Source organism: Oncorhynchus tshawytscha, linkage group LG17, assembly GCF_018296145.1.
Source record: "Oncorhynchus tshawytscha isolate Ot180627B linkage group LG17, Otsh_v2.0, whole genome shotgun sequence".
NCBI lineage: Eukaryota > Metazoa > Chordata > Actinopteri > Salmoniformes > Salmonidae > Oncorhynchus > Oncorhynchus tshawytscha.
In genome coordinates, this window is record NC_056445.1 from 4,362,819 (window position 1) to 4,385,034 (window position 22,216).

General features: G+C 43.2%; 1 protein-coding gene across 2 annotated transcripts in view; it reads right to left on the reverse strand.

The window, feature by feature from the left end:
* Nucleotides 1-22,216, reverse strand: part of cfap54 (cilia and flagella associated protein 54) — a 126,815-nt gene that overhangs the window by 47,618 nt on the left and 56,981 nt on the right. For both annotated transcript variants that reach the window (XR_006079195.1, XM_042300038.1), the window contains exons 33-40: nt 22,033-22,205; nt 21,617-21,819; nt 21,145-21,354; nt 14,203-14,396; nt 13,690-13,825; nt 13,326-13,449; nt 7,503-7,658; nt 220-426 (exon numbers count right to left, since the gene is read on the reverse strand). Coding sequence is in view for 1 of the 2 variants with exons in the window: in XM_042300038.1 (XP_042155972.1) it covers nt 220-426; nt 7,503-7,658; nt 13,326-13,449; nt 13,690-13,825; nt 14,203-14,396; nt 21,145-21,354; nt 21,617-21,819; nt 22,033-22,205 (1,403 nt within the window). In the remaining variant the exon portion in view is untranslated. The remainder of the gene's footprint in view (nt 1-219; nt 427-7,502; nt 7,659-13,325; nt 13,450-13,689; nt 13,826-14,202; nt 14,397-21,144; nt 21,355-21,616; nt 21,820-22,032; nt 22,206-22,216) is intronic.

Here is a 22,216-nt window from a genome sequence, read left to right on the forward strand (position 1 = left end):
TGTGTTAAGAAGCAGTGCGGCTTGGTTGGGTTGTGTATTGGAGGACGCATGACTTTCAACCTTCATCTCTCCCGAGCCCGTACGGGAGTTGTAGTGATGAGACAAGAGAGTAGCTACTAACAATTGGATACCACGAAAATTGGGGAGAAAAAGGTGTGTATTTTTAAAAAATGAAATGAAAATTAAAAATAAAAGTGTTATATGGGTCATGTCTCTTACGTATGGAGTTGCTATAGGAGTTGATGACGGTGTGTATCTGGTTGGGGGGCAGAGGGCAGCCGTAGATAGAACTCAGGGACCTGTAGTCCTCAGTGGCCAGGTCTGGAGGGCCGATGGCCGGGGCAGTGCACACCGTCACGTTAAAGTCCACCCTGCCATGACCCTGAGCCTTGCTACTGTTCTCCTTACAGAATGGAACCTCAAACACTGGCAAAGACACAGATGTCAGTTTCATAGACATAGTTCCAAGCATGCAATGAAATCAGTTAAGACAAAGAATACATTTCCACAAAAATAGTGTAGCATTCACAACTGTATATTGTCTTCATTAGGCTTCGCTAAGATGAGAACATTTTATATAATTTATGCTAATATAAATAGACTGAGTGTACAAAACATTACGAACACCTTCCTAATACTGAGTTGCATGCCCTTTAGCCCTCAGAACAGCCTCAATTAGTTGGGGCATGGACTCTACAAAGAATCAAAAGCGTTCCACAGTGATGCTGGCCCATGTTGACTCCAATGCTTCAAGTTGGCTGGATGTCCATTGGGTGGTGGACCATTTTTGATAAACACAGGAATCTGTTGAGCAACATTGCAGTTCTTGACACAAACCGGTGCGCCTGGCACCTACTACCATACTCCGTTCAAAGGCTCTTAAATCTTTTGTCTTGCCCATTCACCCTCTGAATGGCACACATACAGTGCATTCGGGAAGAATTCAGACCCCTTAACTTTTTCCACATTTTGTTTTGTTACAGCCTTATTATAAAATGGATTAAATCATTTTTTACCCTCATCAATCTACACACAGTACCCCATAATGACAAAGCAAAAACAGGTTTTTAGATTTTTTTGGAAATGTATTAAAAATAAAACACTGAAATATCACATTTACATAAGTATTCAGACCCTTTACTCAGTACTTTGTTGAAGCACCTTAGGCAGCAATTACAGCATCAAGTCTTCTTGGGTATGACACTACAAAGCTTGGCACACCTGTATTTGGGGAGTTTCTCCCATTCTTCTCTGCAGATCCTCTCAAGCTCTGTCAGGGTGGATGGGGAGCGTTGCTGCACAGCTATTTTCAGGTCTCTCCAGAGATGTTCGATCAGGTTCAAGTCCGGGCTCTGGCTGGGCCACTCAAGGACATTCCCAAAGCCACCCCTGCATTGTCTTGGCTGTGTGCTTAGGGTCATTGTCCTGTTGGAAGGTGAACCTTCACCCCAGTCAGAGGTCCTGAGCGCTCTGGAGCAGGTTTTAATCAAGAATCTCTCTGTGCTTTGCTCCATTCATCTTTTCCTCGATCCTGACTGGTCTCCCAGTCCCTGCCGCTGAAAACATCCCCACAACTTGATGCTGCCACCACCATGCTTCACCGTAGGGATGGTGCCAGGTTTCCTCCAGACGTGATGCTTGGCATTCAGTCGAACCAATCTTGGTTTCATCAGACCAGAGAATCTGTTTTCTCATGGTCTGAGAGTCTTTAGATGTCTTTTGGCAAACTCCAAGCGGGCTTTCATGTGCCTTTTACTGAGGAGTGGCATCCGTCCGGCCACTCTACCATAAAGGCCTGATTGGTGGAGTGCTGCAGAGATGGTTGTCCTTCTGGAAGGTTCTCCCATCCCCACAGAGGAACTCTTGGTCAGTTCTCCCTGACCATGCCCTTCTCCCCAGATTGCGCAGTTTGGCCGGGTGGCCAGCTGTTAGGAAGAGTCTTGGTGGTTCCAAACTTGTTCCATTTAAGAATGATGAAGGCCACTGTGTTCTTGAGGATCTCAACACAATCCTATCTCGGAGCTCTACAGACAATTCCTTCGACCTTGAGGCTTGGTTTTTGCTCTGACATGCACTGTCAACCGTGGGACCTTATATAGACAGGTGTATGCCTTTCCAAATCATGTCCAATCAATTAAATTTACCACAAGTGGAGTCCAATCAAGTTGTAGAAACATCTCAAGGATGATCAATGGAAACAGGATGCACCTGAGCTGTCTTAATACTTTCCGAATGCACTGTACACAATCCATGTCTTAATTGTGACTCGTTTCAGGAAACTAGGCTTATGTCGTGCATCACTTTTTCACAGGAGAGGCATTGTAACATATACATTTTTTTAGCAGGAATGCCTTCTGGAACATGTGAACGTTCATGTACCTTAATAACAAACTGCTATGCCATCTGTAAATACAAATAAAATGGTTAAGTCACAAGCCTAGGTGGTTTAGCCATGGAAAAAGCTATATGAACCTTCCTGCTAGCCATGATTGGCTGAGATAATGGATGGGCTGGACATGCAGAGTGATGAGTTTAGATTGGTCTGCCATGTAAGCACGCTTCCTTCTATAACATAAGACTCAGTATGTGTAGATCAAAAATAGATATATCAGGAAATCGGTGGAAGTAGAATATGATAGCTAAAGAGATGGAGAAAATTCAGGCGTTAGATTGCAAAAGAGAACACAGAAGGCTGTTGTATATAACACCTGTCTCCAGATTACATCTTCAAACTAAGGGCAACCATGGCATCTGTGACAGAGAGGGAGAAGCGTTCATCCATGTATCAAATCAAATTTATTTATAAAGCCCTTCTTACATCAGCTGATTTCTCAAAGTGCTGTACAGAAATATATACACTGCTCAAAAAAATAAAGGGAACACTTAAACAACACAATGTAACTCCAAGTCAATCACACTTCTGTGAAGTACCGAGATAGGTACCGAGATGAGATCCTCAGACCCCTTGTGAGACCATATGCTGGTGCGGTTGGCCCTGGGTTCCTCCTAATGCAAGACAATGCTAGACCTCATGTGGCTGGAGTGTGTCAGCAGTTCCTGCAAGAGGAAGGTATTGATGCTATGGACTTTCCCCAGACCTGAATCCAATTGAGCACATCTGGGACATCATGTCTCGCTCCATCCACCAACGCCATGTTGCACCACAGACTGTCCAGGAGTTGGCGGATGCTTTAGTCCAGGTCTGGGAGGAGATCCCTCAGGAGACCATCCGCCACCTCATCAGGAGCATGCCCAGGCGTTGTAGGGAGGTCATACAGGCACGTGGAGGCCACACACACTACTGAGCCTCATTTTGACTTGTTTTAAGGACATTACATCAAAGTTGGATCAGCCTGTAGTGTGGTTTTCCACTTAATTTTGAGTGTGACTCCAAATCCAGACCTCCATGGGTTGATACATTTGATTTCCATTGATAATTTGTGTGATTTTGTTTTCAGCACATTCAACTATGTAAAGAAAAAAGTATTTAATAAAAATATTTCATCCATTCAGATCTAGGATGTGTTATTTTAGTGTTCCCTTTATTTTTTTGAGCAGTGTATATAGTATACGGGCAAGAGAGTCTAGCTAGCTACATTGAATCAAATTCATTGCAAGTTAAAGCGTACCGTTAGCTAGCTAGCTAACATTAGCTGGCTGGCTCGCAAGCTAACGTTACGTGTATGATCTGTGTCGTAAAATTATTCATATCTCAAATCCATTTGCATTGCTAGATATAGTCTAATGTTAGCTAGCTAGCTAACAATGAATCTAGTTAGATTCATGCAGGGTAGTAACGTTAGGAGTTGTGATTATGTTTCATTGTTTAGCTAGCTAGCTACATGTCTAAATAAAAGACTCCACATTCCAAGTAACCATTTCACTGCACCGTTTACACCTTCTGTATCCTGTGCATGTGACAAATGAACATTATTTTATATAATGTGTGTTTGCTAGAGACAGTAATGTGAAGAACAACATGACCTGCACCAAAGTCAAATTAGGACGACATTAGGCCAACGAGACAGTGTCCAAGTTCTTAAATTCTCCAGTTGAAGGCCCTGCTTTTATTTCGTCACATTCACAACCGTAAGTGATTTTCTGTAATTAGCTCGTCATTAACTTGTAAATAGTACTTGTTGTGAGTTTTTATTAAAGTGACTAGTGTTCCATTATTAAAGTGGCCAGTGATTTCAAGTATATGTATATAGGGCAGCAGCCTTTAATGTGCTAATGTGTATACAGACATGTCGATTTACATATTCTTGAAATCTTTGGATGTTTTGTACACTCACTACCATACTGTCTGTTTAGCACAAGGCCTCACATGTGAATCCTTAAAGAGAAGGGTGGGCTAAGGCTTAAGAGGGTGTAAACAATGCTGAATGGGTTTAGACAAAGAGCTCTCCAGCAGGTGTACCAAAAAATTCAAGGTCCATTTTCTCAAAAGTGAGTTTACAAGTTTATCAACTTTCAAAGCAGAATTACTTTCCCATTGTTCCTCAAATGTAGTGTACAGTTGTGGCAAAAGTTTTGAGAATGACACAAATATTAATTTTCACAAAGTCTGCTGCCTCAGTTTGTATGATGGCAATTTGCATATACTCCAGAATGTTATGAAGAGTGATCAGATGAATTGCAATTAATTGCAAAGTCCCTCTTTGCCATGCAAATGAACTAAATAAACAAAAAAACATTTCCACTGCATTTCAGCCCTGCCATAAAAGGACCAGCTGACATCATGTCAGTGAGTCTCTCATTAACACAGGTGTGAATGTTGATGAGGACAAGGCTGGAGATCACTCTGTCATGCTGATTGAGTTCGAATAATAGACTGGAAGCTTCAATAGGAGGGTGGTGCTTGGAATCATTGTTCTTCCTCTGTCAATCATGGTTACCTGCAAGGAAACATGTGCCGTCATCATTGCTATGCACAAAAAGGGCTTCACAGGCAAGGATATTGGTGCCAGTAAGATTGCACCTAAATCAACCATTTATCAGATCATCAAGAACTTCAAGGAGAGCGGTTCAATTGTCGTGAAGGCGGCTTCAGGGTGCCCAAGAAAGTCCAGCAAGCGCCAGGACCGTCTCCTAAAGTTGATTCAGCTGCAAGGTCGGGGCACCACCAGTAAAGAGCTTGCTCAGGAATAGCACGTACAGTGAGGCAAAGACTTTTGGAGGATGGCCTGGTGTCAAGAAGGGCAGCAAAGAAGACACTTCTCTCCAGGAAAAACATCAGTGACAGACTGATATTCTGCAAAAGGTACAGGGATTGGACTGCTGAGGACTGGGGTAAAGTCATTTTCTCTGATATATCCCCTTTCTGATTGTTTGGGGTATCCGGAAAAAAGCTTGTCCAGAGAAGACAAGGTGCGCGCTACCATCAGTCCTGTGTCATGCCAGCAGTAAAGCATCATGAGACCATTCATGTGTGGGGTTGCTTGTCAGTCAAGGGAGTGGGCTCACTCACAATTTTGCCTAAAAACACAGCCATGAATAAAGAATGGTATCAACACATCCTCCGAGAGCAACTTCTCCCAACCATCCAGGAACAGTTTGGTGACGAACAATGCCTTTTCCAGCATGATGGAGCACCTCCTCAATATTTTGGGTCCATGGCCAGGAAACTCCCCAGACCCTAATCCCATTGAGAACTTGTGGTCAATCCTCAAGAGGCGGGTGGACAAACACAAATCCACAAATTCTGACAAACTCAAAGCATTGATTATGCAAGATTGGGCTGCAATCAGTCAGAATGTGGCCCAGAAGTTAATTGACAGCATGCCAGGGCAGATTGCAGAGGTCTTGAAAAAGAAGGGTCAACACTGCAATATTGACTCTTTGCATCAACTTCATGTAATTGTCAATAAAAGCTTTTGACACTTATGAAATGCTTGTAATTATACTTCAGTATTCCATAGTAACATCTGACAAAAATATCTAAAGACACTGAAGCAGAAAACTTTGTGGAAATTAATATTTGTGTCATTCTCAAAACTTTTGGCCACGACTGTATGATATACCATTTTCTAGCTCAGAGTCTTTACTTTTATCCAATGTAAAAAACACAATTTCAAATGTTGCTACATAAGATCGAATCGAGACGGTCGTCACAATTGTCTCAAGGCTTAAAAATCCTTCTTTAACCTGTCTCCTCCCCTTCATCTACACTGATCGAAGTGGATTTAACAAGTGACATCAATAAGGAAACATAGCTTTCACCTGGATTCACCTGGTCAGTCTATGTCATGGAAAAAGCAGGTGTCCTTAATGTTTTGAGTTCTTAATATACACTCAGTGTAGATATAGTTGATAAATGTTTTTAAGAATTTGAAGTTAGGATAGCCTGAATGTTCACAAGTTAGCCTTGTAGCTTAATTGGCCAAGGAGCAGGACCATTTTGAATAGCTACCTCTGTATTCCTATGGTTCTCATTCAAACCTATGTTAATTCATGGAAATGTAATATGGTTATAGTTGAAGAAGTATACACAGTAGGGGTCTTCACGGGTCCACGCGAACCCGAGAGAGGCGCGTGTTTTTCACGAGTGGGGCGTGTAGCTTTTTGTTTTTGTCAGCCAATCACAAGCCACCAAAGTGGCACTAGCCTCTGGCTCTGTTGTGGCAATCAACTTAGGAGATCAATGGAAGATGCAATTAAAAGTTAAATGAGAATGATATGTTTCAACAACCAAGGGCCAAGAGGTAGGCTGTTCCTTAATACATTGATTAGAGCTGCTGTTGTTATTGTGAAGGACGGGGGAAAGCGCAGCCTATGTAGATTTGATTAGCCAACCCAGCTACCTAGCTAGCTTAACTGTCTTCTCTTCTCGGGTTGATGCAGTCAAAACAGGTACTATATAATCAGATTGGATGATAAAAACATAGCTTTGGCAGCTAAAAGTTAGTAACTAATGCGAGTCGGCTTGGTTGCTGCTGTCTCTCTCTTTCTCCTCCTCCCGCAACTCAGCAACACACAGGGGTTATCTCGTTTAGGAAAAAGACAGTCATCCGTCCCTTCTCCTTTGTGACCCGGAAACCCGGATAAGTGGTTGAGTGGTCGAGGAGTGTGTCAATTCGCTAGTAGGCAAATGGAAGAGTGTCCTCCCCTCCTCGATAGCCACCTCTCATCGAGGATATTCATGTGTATCCTATTTTTTAAATCTGCAACACCCCTTTTGAATCAGATTTTGTTTTGATAAAGGAAAAAAATATGCACACGTTTAAAAACAATACGCTATTTATCTATAAAATGTCTAACATTTCTAACTTAATTTGTTTTGATCCACCCCTGTAAACTTAATTTGCCTAATGACGCGTAAGTGGAGAAGGACCGTCTCATTTCAAGCGCATTTCCATCCACGTTCACTCGCTGACTCTCCTCGATTAACTTAGACCTTTTTTAAAAGGAGATGAGAAGGACGCAGGAGATGAGCAAATGTACTTGATTAAAGGCCAGAGTCACAAACACACAGCAAAGTGAGATAGAAAGGATGTACTCACAGGGCTGTGTGTGTGCCAGCAGCAGTAGTAGCAGTGTGCGGCTGTGTTGGAAGTTCTTCAGAGTGTGATGGCCCTTCTCCAGGGCCTCCCTGAAACAACACAGTGTATCCTCCACATCCAGAGGAACACACACCACACACATGGCCCGGCGCACCTCTACAACAGACCAAAACACACACACACACGGCAATATGACTACGGCGACACATCAATATACCCACAGACCAGAATGACTGATGATTTATTTTAGAAAGGAATGGTTGAATGTAGGGCTCGACATTAACGCTTGTCCTCTTGTCCGGGAGAAGAAGAATATAGAAAAACAAATCACAAAAAAATCTCAATATCAAACAATTACTCTGAAAAGAATTGAGAGGCAAACATTGGAATAATATTCTATTTATTCTATCTATTTTTCATGTACATACTGTAAGTAAAAAAAGCCTACATGTCAAGGTGTAGGTGATATACAACACATATTGCCCAAACCAATGCTGACATTCAGAAAATGTAGCCAAACTTTAATGAGACTTTTAATGATATAAATATAGCCCGGAGAGTGAAGGACCATGCCATTGGTGCACCGTATATCAGCCACCTTGAATTGGAGGCGGTCCGCATTGTTTTGTAAACACTTAATATGCCATTGAAACCAGAACTTTTCTCATGTTCTACTGGTTTTTAAATCAACGTTTGAGTTCATTAGCCATATACAGTGCCTTCAGAAAATATTCAAAACCCTTGATATTTTCTATTTTGTTACGTTGCAGCCCTATTCTAAAATTGATTGAATAGTTTTTTCCCCTCATCAATCTACACACAATACCCCATAATGGCAAAATAAAAAGAGGTTTTTAGAAATATTACATTTACATAAGTATTCAGACCCTTTAGTCAGTACTTTGTTGAAGCACCTTTGGCAGTGATTACAGCCTCGAGTCTTCTTGGGTATGATGCTACAAGCTTGGCACACCTGTATTTGGAGAGTTTCTCTCATTCAACTCTGCAGATCCTCTCAAGCTCTGTCAGGTTGGATGGGGAGCATTGCTGCACAGCTATTTTCAGGTCTCTCCAGAGATTCAAGGGTTCAAGTCCTGGGCCCCTGAAGAACATTCAGAGACTTATCCCGAAGCCACTCCTGCATTGTCTTGGCTGTGTGCTTAAGGTTGTCATGTGCCTTTTACTGAGGAGTGGCTTCCATCTGGCCATTCTACCATAAAGGCCTGATTAGTGAAGTGCTGCAGAGATGGTTGTCCTTCTGGGAGGATATCCCATCTCCACAGAGGAACTCTAGAGCTCTGTCAGTGTCCATCAGGTTCTTGGTCACCTCCCTGACCAAGACCCTTCTCCCCCGATTGCTCAGTTTGACCAGGCGGCCAGCTCTAGGAAGAGTCTTGGTGGTTCCAAACTTCTTCCATTTAAGAATGATGGAGGCCACTGTGTTCTTGGGGACCTTCAATGCTGAAGACATTTTTTGGTACCCTTCCTCAGATCTGTGCCTCGACACAATCCTGTCTCGGAGGTCTATGGACAATTCCTTTGACTCATGGCTTTGTTTTTGGTCTGACATGCACTGTCAACTGTGGGACCTTATATAGACAGATGTGTACCTTTCCAAATCATGTCCAATCAATTGAATTTACCACAGGGGAACTCCATCAAGTTGTAGAAACATCTCAAGGATGATCAACGGAAACAGGATGTACCGTAGCTCAATTTCAGGTCTCATAGCAAAGGGTCTGAATATGAATGTAAATAAGTTATTTATATTTTTAATAGATTTGCAAAAAAAAATTAAAACCTGTTTTCGCTTTGTCAATATGGGGTATTGTGTGAAGATTGCTGAGGATTTTATGTTTTTTAAATTCATTTTAGAATAAGGCTGTAATTTAACAAAATGTGGAAAAAGTCAAGGGGTCTGAATACTTTCCAAAGGCAATGTAAGTAACCCATGCTAGACGGTAGTTGCTAGTTAGATCTCACCTCTTTCCTAATTTCTAATGGATATTATCTCTGTTACATGAAACTGCTCAAACTTTGAGAAAGGCGTTTCCCGCTATTTGCATTTTGGAACATTCCCACCTAGCCTACAGCCATTTGCGCATTGTTGAACTAATAATATGAAGAAATAAAACTTGATCATGTTGGATCCGTTGCATCAGCCTCATTGCTTTTTTAAAATAGTTTAATGTGCAGTGGTTGTATGAATTTTGGATCTGTCGACCCAGAACTGTCCCAGAGTCTGTTTTGAACTGTAATCATATTTGTTATCGTCCCAGAGACAACAGGACGCCCTTAATTTCGAGCCCTGGATGGAATTATTCTATAAACACGTAAAAAGTACTTGTTTTGTAATATTTGCAATATTTTATAGGCTTAAAGAAGAGCTTTAAAGGGGGAGTGTTGTATTTTGAGACAGGCTAATTACCGTGGCTGATTGGGCTGCACAACGAGTCGATAAGCCAGCGACCAGTGCACCAGTGTTGTATCGACATGCCTGCCGACTTGAAGCGCTTCCTACTGGGTATCACGGTCATGTAGCTAACGTGACCATTTTTTTAAACACACGCATACAACGTATCAACAGTACACCCATCATCAATACTTTTAATCAAAAATAAACAATCGTCAGATTTAGAACTGAAAATCTACAATTATTATTTGTGGAAATGTGACGACCCTCCCACTCTGTCTGCTGTATTCTGTCTTTGTTCTTGTTTCCTTATTAGGATGCCGGTGGGCGGAGTTGGGAGGGTCGTCAGCTTCATGGGAAACACCTGGGCCAGGTGTCTCCCAGGATAAATAGACCTCTTCCACATTCATGGAGGAGACTCTCTCCATGCAGACGCCTTTGTAGATTGTGTTGTGGTTCTTGGTGGCCGTTTGTTTGTTTGTTTGTTTGTTTGTTTGTTTGTTTGTTTGTTTGTTTGCTTGCTTTGGCACCTTTCAACACCCTGCATTATCACATTCATGCATGCAAAACACTCACTTATACTACTGATTACACACACCATTGTATATTTTCCTTAGTTGCTTTAGTTAATAAAGATATATTTTGTTACTCCTTATCTCCACGTTGTCTCCCTTTGTTACGGGCTTTGAGTCGGTTCGTGACAAGTGGGGGCTCATCCGGGATCTTTGAACTATTGGTTTGGGAGACCGTGGAGGTACATGTTTGGTTTGCATATTGAGTTTGATAGGCCCAGTATTGGTTGCCTTTGTTGTTTGGTTTGTGTGCTGCGCTGGAGAGAATGGTTAGTTTCCAGGCCCTGCCTAGCCTGGAAACTCTTGTTCTACTTTCTGTTGGGAAGTCAGTCTGAGGAGGTGAGTAAATCGGCTGTGTACCTCGGTAGGAGATTTGTGTAGGGTAGTGGAACTTGCTACCCGGAGCTATAGCCTTTTTCCCCTGATAGGCTTAGCGACGTGTTTCAATTTTGGACATGTTGGGCATGGTTAAATGTTTGTTATTTTTGTGTGGTGTCTGTGGACTGAGCAGTTGTCTCGGGGGCACATCCGTGGCTTGGTGGAATTTGCCAGCATGCTGGGGAGTTCTATTTCCTTGCCAGCGGGCTACAGTGCGTAAATACCCACCGCAAATCTGCACGAAGACTAGGGTTGAGTTATTGTAGGTTTTGGGGAAGCTCCGTATCTCATCTCTCTTCTGTGGTGCTCAGGGTGATTGTAATTCCTCTGGTTGTGGTCTGATGTGCTCAGCAGAGGGGTTGAGCAAGATCATTTACTTATGACTATGGTGTCTCATGTATACAAGTTCATTTGCTTTCCATCAGAGGACCTGTTAGAATTATGTACTAAAGAACAGCTGTTGAAGATCGCTGAACACTACAAGGTTAACTGATTGAAATTTGTGAAATTCTGTTTCGTTGGAAGTGACTATGAATCGTTGGAAGTGACTATGAATCGTTGGAAGTGACTATGAATCGTTGGAAGTGACTATGAATCGTTGGGAGTTGTAAAAATTAAGAAGGACCCTGATGTTCTTTTCGTTGGAGTTTGTAGCTGTTGGTCTTTTGTGCCATGTTCCTGAATGTTTACGTGACTGACCATTGTTTCGAGTTGTCATGTTCTATCTTTCCTGTCTGTTCCCTCCTGGTCTTGTGTTCTTCTTTCCTCTTAAATATTGCTTCCTATGCGCAAAGGTTGCTGAGGTCTGGGGAGGAGGAGGAGGAGGTTGGTTGGTGCAGGTGGAGGTGTGAACACACAACCCCTCATCAATTTGGGACGCAGAGGCTGTGTCAATTTGGGACGCAGAGGCTGTGTCAATTTGGGACGCAGAGGCTGTGTCAATTTGGGACGCAGAGGCTGTGTCAATTTGGGACGCAGAGGCTGTGTCAATTTGGGACGCAGAGGCTGTGTCAATTTGGGACGCAGAGGCTGTGTCAATTTGGGACGCAGAGGCTGTGTCAATTTGGGACGCAGAGGCTGTGTCAATTTGGGACGCAGAGGCTGTGTCGTTGTTCCGGGGCCCTTGTTGGTCCCCGGTTTTATGGGGGGGAATGTGACGACCCTCCCACTCTGTCTGCCATATTCTGTCTTTGTTCTTGTTTCCTTATTAGGATGCCGGTGGGAGGAGTTGGGAGGGTCGTCAGCTTCATGGGAAACACCTGGGCCAGGTGTCTCCCAGGATAAATAGACCTCTTTCACATTCATGGAGGAGACTCTCTCCATGCAGACACCTTTGTAGATTGTGTTGTGGTTCTTGGTGGCCGTTTGTTTGTTTGTTTGCTTGCTTTGGCACCTTTCAACACCCTGCATTATCACATTCATGCATGCAAAACACTCACTTATATTACTGATTACACACACCATTGTATATTTTCCTTAGTTGCTTTAGTTAATAAATATATATTTTGTTACTCCTTATCTCCACGTTCTCCCTTTTGTTACGGGCTTTGAGTCGGTTCGTGACATAAAACCAACAGTGAAATACGACGCAAATTCATTCACTCAAAGTACAAACTCTTGCGGTACGGTAGTTGCACTACTTTGATTGCACTGCTCAATCAAACAGTCTAACCTACAGCAGAGCGTTTTCGACAAGCCCACTAATTTCCTTTCGACAAGCCCACTAATTTCCTTTCGACAAGCCCACTAATTTCCTTTCGACAAGCCCACTAATTTCCTTTCGACAAGCCCACTAATTTCCTTTCGACAAGCCCACTAATTTCCTTTCGACAAGCCCACTAATTTCCTTTCGACAAGCCCACTAATTTCCTTTCGACAAGCCCACTAATTTCCTTTCGACAAGCCCACTAATTTCCTTTCGACAAGCCCACTAATTTCCTTTCGACAAGCCCACTAATTTCCTTTCGACAAGCCCACTAATTTCCTTTCGACAAGCCCACTAATTTCCTTTCGACAAGCCCACTAATTTCCTTTCGACAAGCCCACTAATTTCCTTTCGACAAGCCCACTAATTTCCTTTCGACACATCCACTTGCCCATACTATGTCGCCATATTGGGATACAGCTACCCACTTCTCCTTGAATATGCATCAGAAACCAATAGGCAGAGTGTAGCCTACTAATGCATTTTATTTTGTAAAGTGGTTCCTTGCATTATACAATGATGTAGAAATGGAATACCATTTACATTTTTGGAGGGACAAGTGACTTGAACTTTGACAAGTAAAAAAAATTGTCCTACTTGTCCAAAGGACAAGAGATAAAAAAGTTAATGTCAAGCCCTGGAATAAATAGCATAATAAGGTTGGCCTATATCAATAGTGTTAGGCTTATCGACTTATAGCAATAAAATATGATTCATTGATTGACTGATTTCCAGCTGCTACTGGATACCCGTACCAGAGAGTTCCAGGAGCTCAGCGTTTGGGTTGGTGGGAGTGTTGCACCCTCGTCTGGGGGCAGGCACAGCAGGGGGAGTCCAGCAATTCAGCAGCTGTCTCCCTGCATAGTTCTTACAGGTGATCTGACACGCAGGGGTAGAGACTGTTCAACACACACACTGTACACACACAAACAGCATCCTAACACACAGCAGTAGTCTCAATTCTGTCCCTACAGTATTCATTATAAACCATACCCCATAGAAGCAGAGTTATCCTCTAGTCCACACTAAGCCTTAGGAATGGATTAGTGTCCTGACATTGAGTTCAAGTATGACACCCTGTTCATTGGGTGGTAAAAGTTTGTGTCTATTCCCTCTAACCTTCTCTCCAGTGATGTTCTGTGTTTTGATGAAGTGTGGCTGAGGGACCGGAGGTCCTCCGAAGTAGCTGATCCTCTCTAGCAGTCTCCTCTGAGCGTGGACCAGGATAGGAGTGATCATGTGGGTGTAGCGCTCTCTGGGATGCACAACATACAGGACAGAGACAGTACTGGCAGGCAGGCACGCACACCTCCCTGTGACAGGATGGAAACTACCTACTATGTGTGTGAGTTGAAGAGCAGGGTCGACTGCGTGTGTATGGAGAGCAAGAGAGAGAGCAAGAGAGAGAGAGAGATAGTGTGTGTGTGTGTGTGTGTGTGTGTTTGGAGAGCAAGAACGAGAGGGAGAGAGCAAGAGAGAGAAAGGTAGTGTGTCTGTGTGAGTGTGTGGAGAGCGAGAAAGTGAGAGAGCAAGAGAAAGAGAGCAAGAGCGAGAGAGCGAGCGAGAAAGAGAGTGTGAGAAAGAGCGAGAGCAAAAGAGAGAGAGAGTGTGTGTGTGAGGGATGTTACCTACCGTGTGTGTGAGTTGAAGAGCAGGGCGAGGTGAGCCAGAGTCTCCCAGCGAGCCTCGAGGTAGAGCAGCTCAAGGGTGTGAAGGGTGAGGCTCCTGATCCATCTCAGGTCCACCAGGGTACCGTCATCCAGAGGGGCGGAGAAGTGCATGCTGGCCTCCATCTCCTCATCCTCCAATTCAAACACCTGCCAGAGCTAAGGATGGATAGAGGGAAACAGACACACAAAAGTACAATTATTCACATGGTATAATAGTGGTGTCAACTATTTAATTATATTTTCGACTCAAGTTAAAGATTTTTGTACAAAACATGAAGTGTGTTTCAATGTAATGTACATACGTACATACAGTGGGGCCCAAAATTATTGACACCCTTGATGAGACAAAATGACTGAATAAAATAAATAATTCAAATACTGAGCTATATTTTATGGGGGAAAAATGGGGACATTATATTATTTCACACAATAAAATTGCTCAAAGAAAGACATTTTGTTTAACAAGTAATCTTTTTTTTCTCTCAAAGAGGTAGAGGTCAAAATTATTGATGCCTCAGTTTTCAATCATTTTGACCCCTATGTTTTTGAAAAATAGATATTTACTGAACAAAAAATATAAATGCAACATGTAAAGTGTTGGTCCAATGTTTCATGAGCTGATATAAGTTTTCCCAGACATTTTCCATATGGACAAAAAGCTAATTTCTGCCAAGGAAGCAGCAACTCTTCCTGGGGTCCGGCAAAATTAATGCAGTTATACAGAATTCACAACACACTAAGTGTGTGCCCTCAGGCCCCTACTCCACTACCACATATCTACAACACAAAATCCATGTGTACGTGTGTGTATAGTGGGTATGTTATCATGTGTGTGTATGTACACTACCTTTCAAAAGTTTGGGGTCACTTAGAAATGTCCTTGTTTTTGACCACACGACTGTCTAAAGGCCAGTTTTATTGCGTCTTTAATCAGGACCACAGCTTTCAGCTTTCAGCTGTGCTAACATAATTGCAAAAGGGTTTTCTAATGATCATTTAGCCTTATAAAATTATAAACTTGGATTAGTTAAGACAACGTGCCATTGGAACACAGGAGTGATGGTTGCTGATAATGGGCCTCTGTACGCCTATGTAGATATTCCATTGTAAATGAGCAGTTTCCAGCTACAATATTAATTTACAACATTAGCAATGTATATTACTGTGAAATAGCATTGTATCAGGCCAAACATAATTTTTTCTTAAAGCTAACAAAGGGTTGGTAACAGGCTGATTGGTCGTCTATTTGAGCCAGTAAAGGGGGCTTTACTATTCTTAGGTAGGGGAATGACTTTTGCTTCCCTCCAGACCTGAGGGCACACACTTTCTTTCAAGTAGGCTTACATTGAAGATATGGAAAATAGGAGTGACAATGTCGTCTGCTATTATCCTCAGGAATTTTCCATCCAAGTTGTCAGATCCTGGTGGCTTGTCATTGTTGATAGACAATACTTTTTTCACCTCCTCCACACGCGGAATTCAAAATTACAATTCTTGTAAATAATAGTTTGGTCAGAAATACTTGGATGTATCGTGTTAGAGTAAAACAAACATACAGTCAATAACACAGTATAAACAAGTCTATATACGATGTGAGCAAATGAGGTGAGAAGGGAGGTAAAGGCAAAAAAAAGGCCATGGTGGCAAAGTAAATACAATATAGTAAGCAAAACACTGGAATGGTAGATTTGCAATGGAAGAATGTGCAAAGTAGAAATAAAAATAATGGGGTGCAAAGGAGCAAAATAAATAAATAAATTAAATACAGTAGGGAAAGAGGTAGTTGTTTGGGCTAAATTATAGGTGGGCTATGTACAGGTGCAGTAATCTGTGAGCTGCTCTGACAGTTGGTGCTTAAAGCTCGTGAGGGAGATAAGTGTTTCCAGTTTCAGAGATTTTTGTAGTTCGTTCCAGTCATTGGCAGCAGAGAACTGGAAGGAGAGGCGGCCAAAGAAAGAATTGGTTTTGGGGGTGACTAGAGAGATATACCTGCTGGAGCGTGTGCTACAGGTGGGAGATGCTATGGTGACCAGCGAGCTGAGATAAGGGGGGGACTTTACCTAGCAGGGTCTTGTAGATGACATGGAGCCAGTGGGTTTGGCGACGAGTATGAAGCGAGGGCCATCCAACGAGAGCGTACAGGTCGCAATGGTGGGTAGTATATGGGGCTTTGGTGACAAAACGGATTGCACTGTGATAGACTGCATCCAATTTGAGTAGGGTATTGGAGGCTATTTTGTAAATGACATCGCCAAAGTCGAGGATTGGTAGGATGGTCAGTTTTACAAGGGTATGTTTGGCAGCATGAGTGAAGGATGCTTTGTTGCGAAATAGGAAGCCAATTCTAGATTTAACTTTGGATTGGAGATGTTTGATATGGGTCTGGAAGGAGAGTTTACAGTCTAACCAGACACCTAAGTATTTGTAGTTGTCCACATATTCTAAGTCAGAGCCGTCCAGAGTAGTGATGTTGGACAGGCGGGTAGGTGCAGGTAGCGATCGGTTGAAGAGCATGCATTTAGTTTTACTTGTATTTAAGAGCAATTGGAGGCCACGGAAGGAGTTGTATGGCATTGAAGCTTGCCTGGAGGGTTGTTAACACAGTGTCCAAAAAAGGGCCAGAAGTATACAGAATGGTGTCGTCTGCGTAGAGGTGGATCAGAGACTCACCAGCAGCTAGAGCGACCTCATTGATGTATACAGAGAAGAGAGTCGGTCCAAGAATTGAACCCTGTGGCACCCCCATAGAGACTGCCAGAGGTCCGGACAGCAGACCCTCCGATTTGACACACTGAACTCTATCAGAGAAGTAGTTGGTGAACCAGGCGAGGCAATCATTTGAGAAACCAAGGCTGTCGAGTCTGCCGATGAGGATGTGGTGATTGACAGAGTCGAAAGCCTTGGCCAGATCAATGAATACGGCTGCACAGTAATGTTTCTTATCGATGGCGGTTAAGATATCGTTTAGGACCTTGAGCGTGGCTGAGGTGCACCCATGACCAGCTCTGAAACCAGATTGCATAGCAGAGAAGGTATGGTGAGATTCGAAATGGTCGGTAATCTGTTTGTTGACTTGGCTTTCGAAGACCTTAGAAAGGCATGATAGGATAGATATAGGTCTGTAGCAGTTTGGGTCAAGAGTGTCCCCCTTTGAAGAGGGGGATGACCGCAGCTGCTTTCCAATCTTTGGGAATCTCAGACGACACGAAAGAGAGGTTGAACAGGCTAGTAATAGGGGTGGCAACAATTTCGGCAGATAATTTTAGAAAGAAAGGGTCCAGATTGTCTAGCCCGGCTGATTTGTAGGGGTCCAGATTTTGCAGCTCTTTCAGAACATCAGCTGAACGGATTTGGGAGAAGGAGAAATGGGGAAGGCTTGGGCGAGTTGCTGTTGGGGGTGCAGTGCTGTTGACCGGGTTAGGAGTAGCCAGGTGGAAAGCATGGCCAGCCGTAGAAAAATGCTTATTGAAATTCTCAATTATGGTGGATTTATCAGTGGTGACAGTGTTTCCTATCTTCAGTGCAGTGGGCAGCTGGGAGGAGGTGTTCTTATTCTCCATGGACTTTACAGTGTCCCAGAACTTTTTTGAGTTAGTGTTGCAGGAAGAAAATTTCTGCTTGAAAAAGCTAGCCTTGGCTTTTCTAACTGCCTGTGTATAATGGTTTCTAGGAGGTACCTGGTAGGTTCATTGATAATTTGTGTGAGATTGAGGGCATCAAGTTTAGATTGTAGGATGGCTGGGGTGTTAAGCATGTTCCAATTTAGGTCGCCTAGCAGCACGAGCTCTGAAGATAGATGGGGGGCAATCAGTTCACATATGGTGTCCAGAGCACAGCTGGGGGCAGAGGGTGGTCTATAGCAGGCGGCAACGGTGAGAGACTTGTTTTTAGAGAGGTGGATTTTTAAAAGTAGAAGTTCAAATTGTTTGGGTACAGACCTGGATAGTAGGACAGAACTCTGCAGGCTATCTTTGCAGTAGATTGCAACACCGCCCCCTTTGGCAGTTCTATCTTGTCTGAAAATGTTGTAGTTTGGAATTAAAATTTCAGAATTTTTGGTGGTCTTCCTAAGCCAGGATTCAGACACAGCTAGAACATCCGGGTTGGCAGAGTGTGCTAAAGCAGTGAATAGAACAAACTTAGGGAGGAGGCTTCTAATGTTAACATGCATGAAACCAAGCCTATTACTGTTACAGAAGTCGTCAAAAGAGAGCGCCTGGGGAATAGGAGTGGAGCTAGGCACTGCAGAGCCTGGATTCACCTCTACATCGCCAGAGGAACATAGGAGGAGTAGAATAAGGGTGCGGCTAAAAGCAATAAGAATTGGTCGTCTAGAACGTCTGGAACAGAGAGTAAAAGGAGGTTTCTGGGGGCGATAAAATAGCATCAAGGTATAATGTACAGACAAAGGTATGGTAGGATGTGAATACAGTGGAGGTAAACCTAGGTATTGAGTGATGAAGAGAGAGATATTGTCTCTAGAAACATCATTGAAACCAGGAGATGTCATTGCATGTGTGGGTGGTGGAACTAATAGGTTGGATAAGGTATAGTGAGCAGGACTAGAGGCTCTACAGTGAAATAAGCCAATAAATACTAACCAGAACAGCAATGGACAAGGCATATTGACATTAAGGAGAGGCATGCTTAGTCGAGTGATCAAAAGGGTCCGGTGAGTGGAGAGGTTGGTTGGGGGTCACGGCGATTTAGACAGCTAGCCCGGCCATCGGTAGCAAGCTAGCATAGGATGGAGGTCTGTTATTAGCCACCTCTTGCGTTCCGTCAGTAGATTAGTGGGGTTCCGTGTGGTAGAGGGGATTAATCCAAATCACACAACAATAACAAAAATAAAAACAATAGATATAGTTATAGAGGCCCAAGAAGAAAACATAATAATAATAATAATACAAATAAATAAATAAATTGTCCGATTGTCTATTCAGATAGCAGCCGATAAGACAGCTAACGGTTAGCAGGCCGCAGATGGGCGTTCAGGTAACGTCGCGACGGAGGAGCCAGCCGGATAACTCCTTCGGGTAGATAACGTCGGCAGTCCAGTTGTGAAGGCCCGGTGGGGCTCCGCGTAGGCAGTAAAACGGGTCCGGATAGGTGACTGCAGCCCAGGAGTGATTGATGGAACTCAGGAGTGATTGACGGAGCTGGCTAGCTCCGGAATAATTGGTGTTTGCTCCGGAATCGACGAAAGCCGATAGTCACACGGATAGCAGCTAGCTAGCTGTGAGATCCAGGTATGAATGTCCAGAGTTAGCGGTTGAAATCCAGGGACATGGAGAGAAAAATTGGTCCGGTATGTTCCGTTCCGAGCCACGCTGCGCCGTACAAAACTGGCGATAGATTTTCGAGCTAAAGGATAGCTGATACGAACGATTTGCCAGTAAAGAAGCTATGAACCTGTAGCCATATTACTTCAACAGTATTTAACATGAGATCCTCTCTAATCTTAACAGGAATGTGGTCCTTAATGTAGACTGCAACACCTCCACCATTGGCATTTCTGTCTTTTCAGTAAATGTTATAACCATGTATTGCTACCACTGTATCATCAAAGGTATTATCTAAGTGAGTTTCAGAGATAGACAGAATATGAATGTCATCTGTTACTAGCAAGTTATTAATTTCATGAACCTTGTTTCTTAAGCTAGATAAGCTAGTTTTCATTGCTTTACTGGGAAGCATAGCAGCAGTAGATATTCCCCTGTTATTTATGTTGGTGCAGGGTGAGCTGCACACAGAGGACTTCCTACTAGGGCACACTGCCTCAGTGATAACAGCCTAAATCTGTTTCATAGACACATAATTGCTGCATAAAATAGTTGTAGGATCAGCAGAGGCATTCAGGGCAGTTAGCGGGACATAAATTGGGTTACGTACATTGTTTCTACCAATGCCCCTGGTATAATGTACATTTGCTAAAGCATTATGATAACTCAGCGGCCAATGGTAGGGATTAACTGAGCTGGACATGGGTCATTGATAAGTCATTGTCTCAACGCAGCCTTATAATGCTGTGAAAGGATCCAGGAACCCAAATGATTTGGGTGGATCCCATCCTCATGTTTTGTTTCCAAAATTGTCAACAAAAGTTATCGCCATTGAGCTGCAATAATCACGAAGCCATATCAAGAAGCTGATTAAACAGCATGATCATTACACAGGTGCATCTTGTGCTGGGGAAAATAAAAGGCCACTCTAAAATGTGCAGTTTTGTCACACAACACAATGCCTGCCACAGATGTCTCAAGCTTTGAGGGAGCGTGCAATTGGCATGCTGACTGCAGGAATTTCCACCAGAGCCGTTGTCAGAAAATGTTACGTTATTGTCTCTACCATAAGTCGCATCCAAGGACGTTTTAGAGAATTTGGCAGTACGTATAACTGTTAAAGGATTTAACTGTAACTCAGTCAAATCCTTTAAATTGTTGTATGTACGATTATATTTTTGTTCAGTATATATTACCTGTTAAACAAAAGTTATATCTCTGAGCAATAGCATTAGTATAAAATAATATAATGTCCCTTTTTTTGCTTACAATAAACACTGAGTATACCAAACATTAGGAACACCTTCCTAATAATGACTGACATCAATAAGCCTGGATTCACCAGCTCAGTCTATGTCATGGAACCTGCAGGTGTTCCAAATATGTTTTGTACTCAGTGTAGCTCAGCATTTGAATTATTTATTATATACAGTCATTTTTGCTTTTCTTTATCAAGGGTGTCAATAATTTCGGACCCCACTGTACATTAGTTTATACATTACTTGGATGTTACTTTAGCAATATCAAGTGTTTGGTGAAGTTGTGTAGACAAATTAGTATGTTTAGGAGTTGAACAATAATCGAGCTCAAAAGCAAGTAAGAGTAAAGTGATAAAGTGAGACCTGCATCGTCTCCATCATGTTCATGACGAGGTCTGTAGCCAGCTCAAACAAAGGGGTGAGGACAGTGTTGAGCTGGTCCAATGTTAAAGGGATGGGGGGCTCCATGGATGTACCCCTGTCTACTAGTAGAGTGATGGTACAGCCCTGGTCCCATAGTGTCCGACACACACACTGCAACGTTGTCCAGTGGCCCCCACGATGGGCAAGTACCTGTTTACAAACACACACACACCCTTCAAAAATACCATACATAAACATACCAATATACAGGTCATTGCCAAACATATTACACTCTCAACAAAAATACAGATATTGTTTGTACTGACGTTACGGTTTACATTTTGGAGTGTGTGTGGGCGCATGTATGCATACATACAGTGCATGATTATTTAATTTTTGTTGCCTGTTTGTATGTGTGTGTGTGTTCGTGTGTATATGCATCTGTGTCTGTTTGTGTGTGTATATCAGGTACCATGGCTCTGCGGAGGTGCAGGGCAGCCTTGTTGAGTGACTCCAGCAGCTGAGTGGAAGTGCGTCTGGTCGGGGAAGTATTCATCACTGAGGGCTCACTATAGTCCGAGTCCACAGCCGGCTGGGTACGGGGAGAGTCCTGCTCACTGTCCTGCTCACTGCTCTCTGTCGTGCTGAAGTCCTCTCCACTGGTGGTGGTGGCAGCTGAAGGGTGGAGAGAGAAAGAGTGAAAGATAGGAAGAATGTTCTTGTCCTCTGATGTGTGACCCCTCTGGTGATGGGTCAAAAAAAGAGACATAGGGAGAGGGAGAGAGAGTGAAAGAGAGAGATATAGACAGCAAAAGAGAAAAAAAGAGAGACAGGGAGAGGGAGAGAGTGTTGATGACAGTTAGCTGGTTTAGTTAGTTATTTCCTTACCCTGTCCGCTCTCCTTGGCCTTGTGGAGGATGGCTCTGAGGCAGGGCTGGGGCGTGGCTTTGGGGGGCGGGGGGATCAGGTCAGGGACTCCGATGTGCTGATGCATGTTCCTCCACCTCACCAGAGTACCAGAGTGGGCCAGGGAGAACAACGACGGAGGCAGCTGGCTGTAGCTACAAGAACA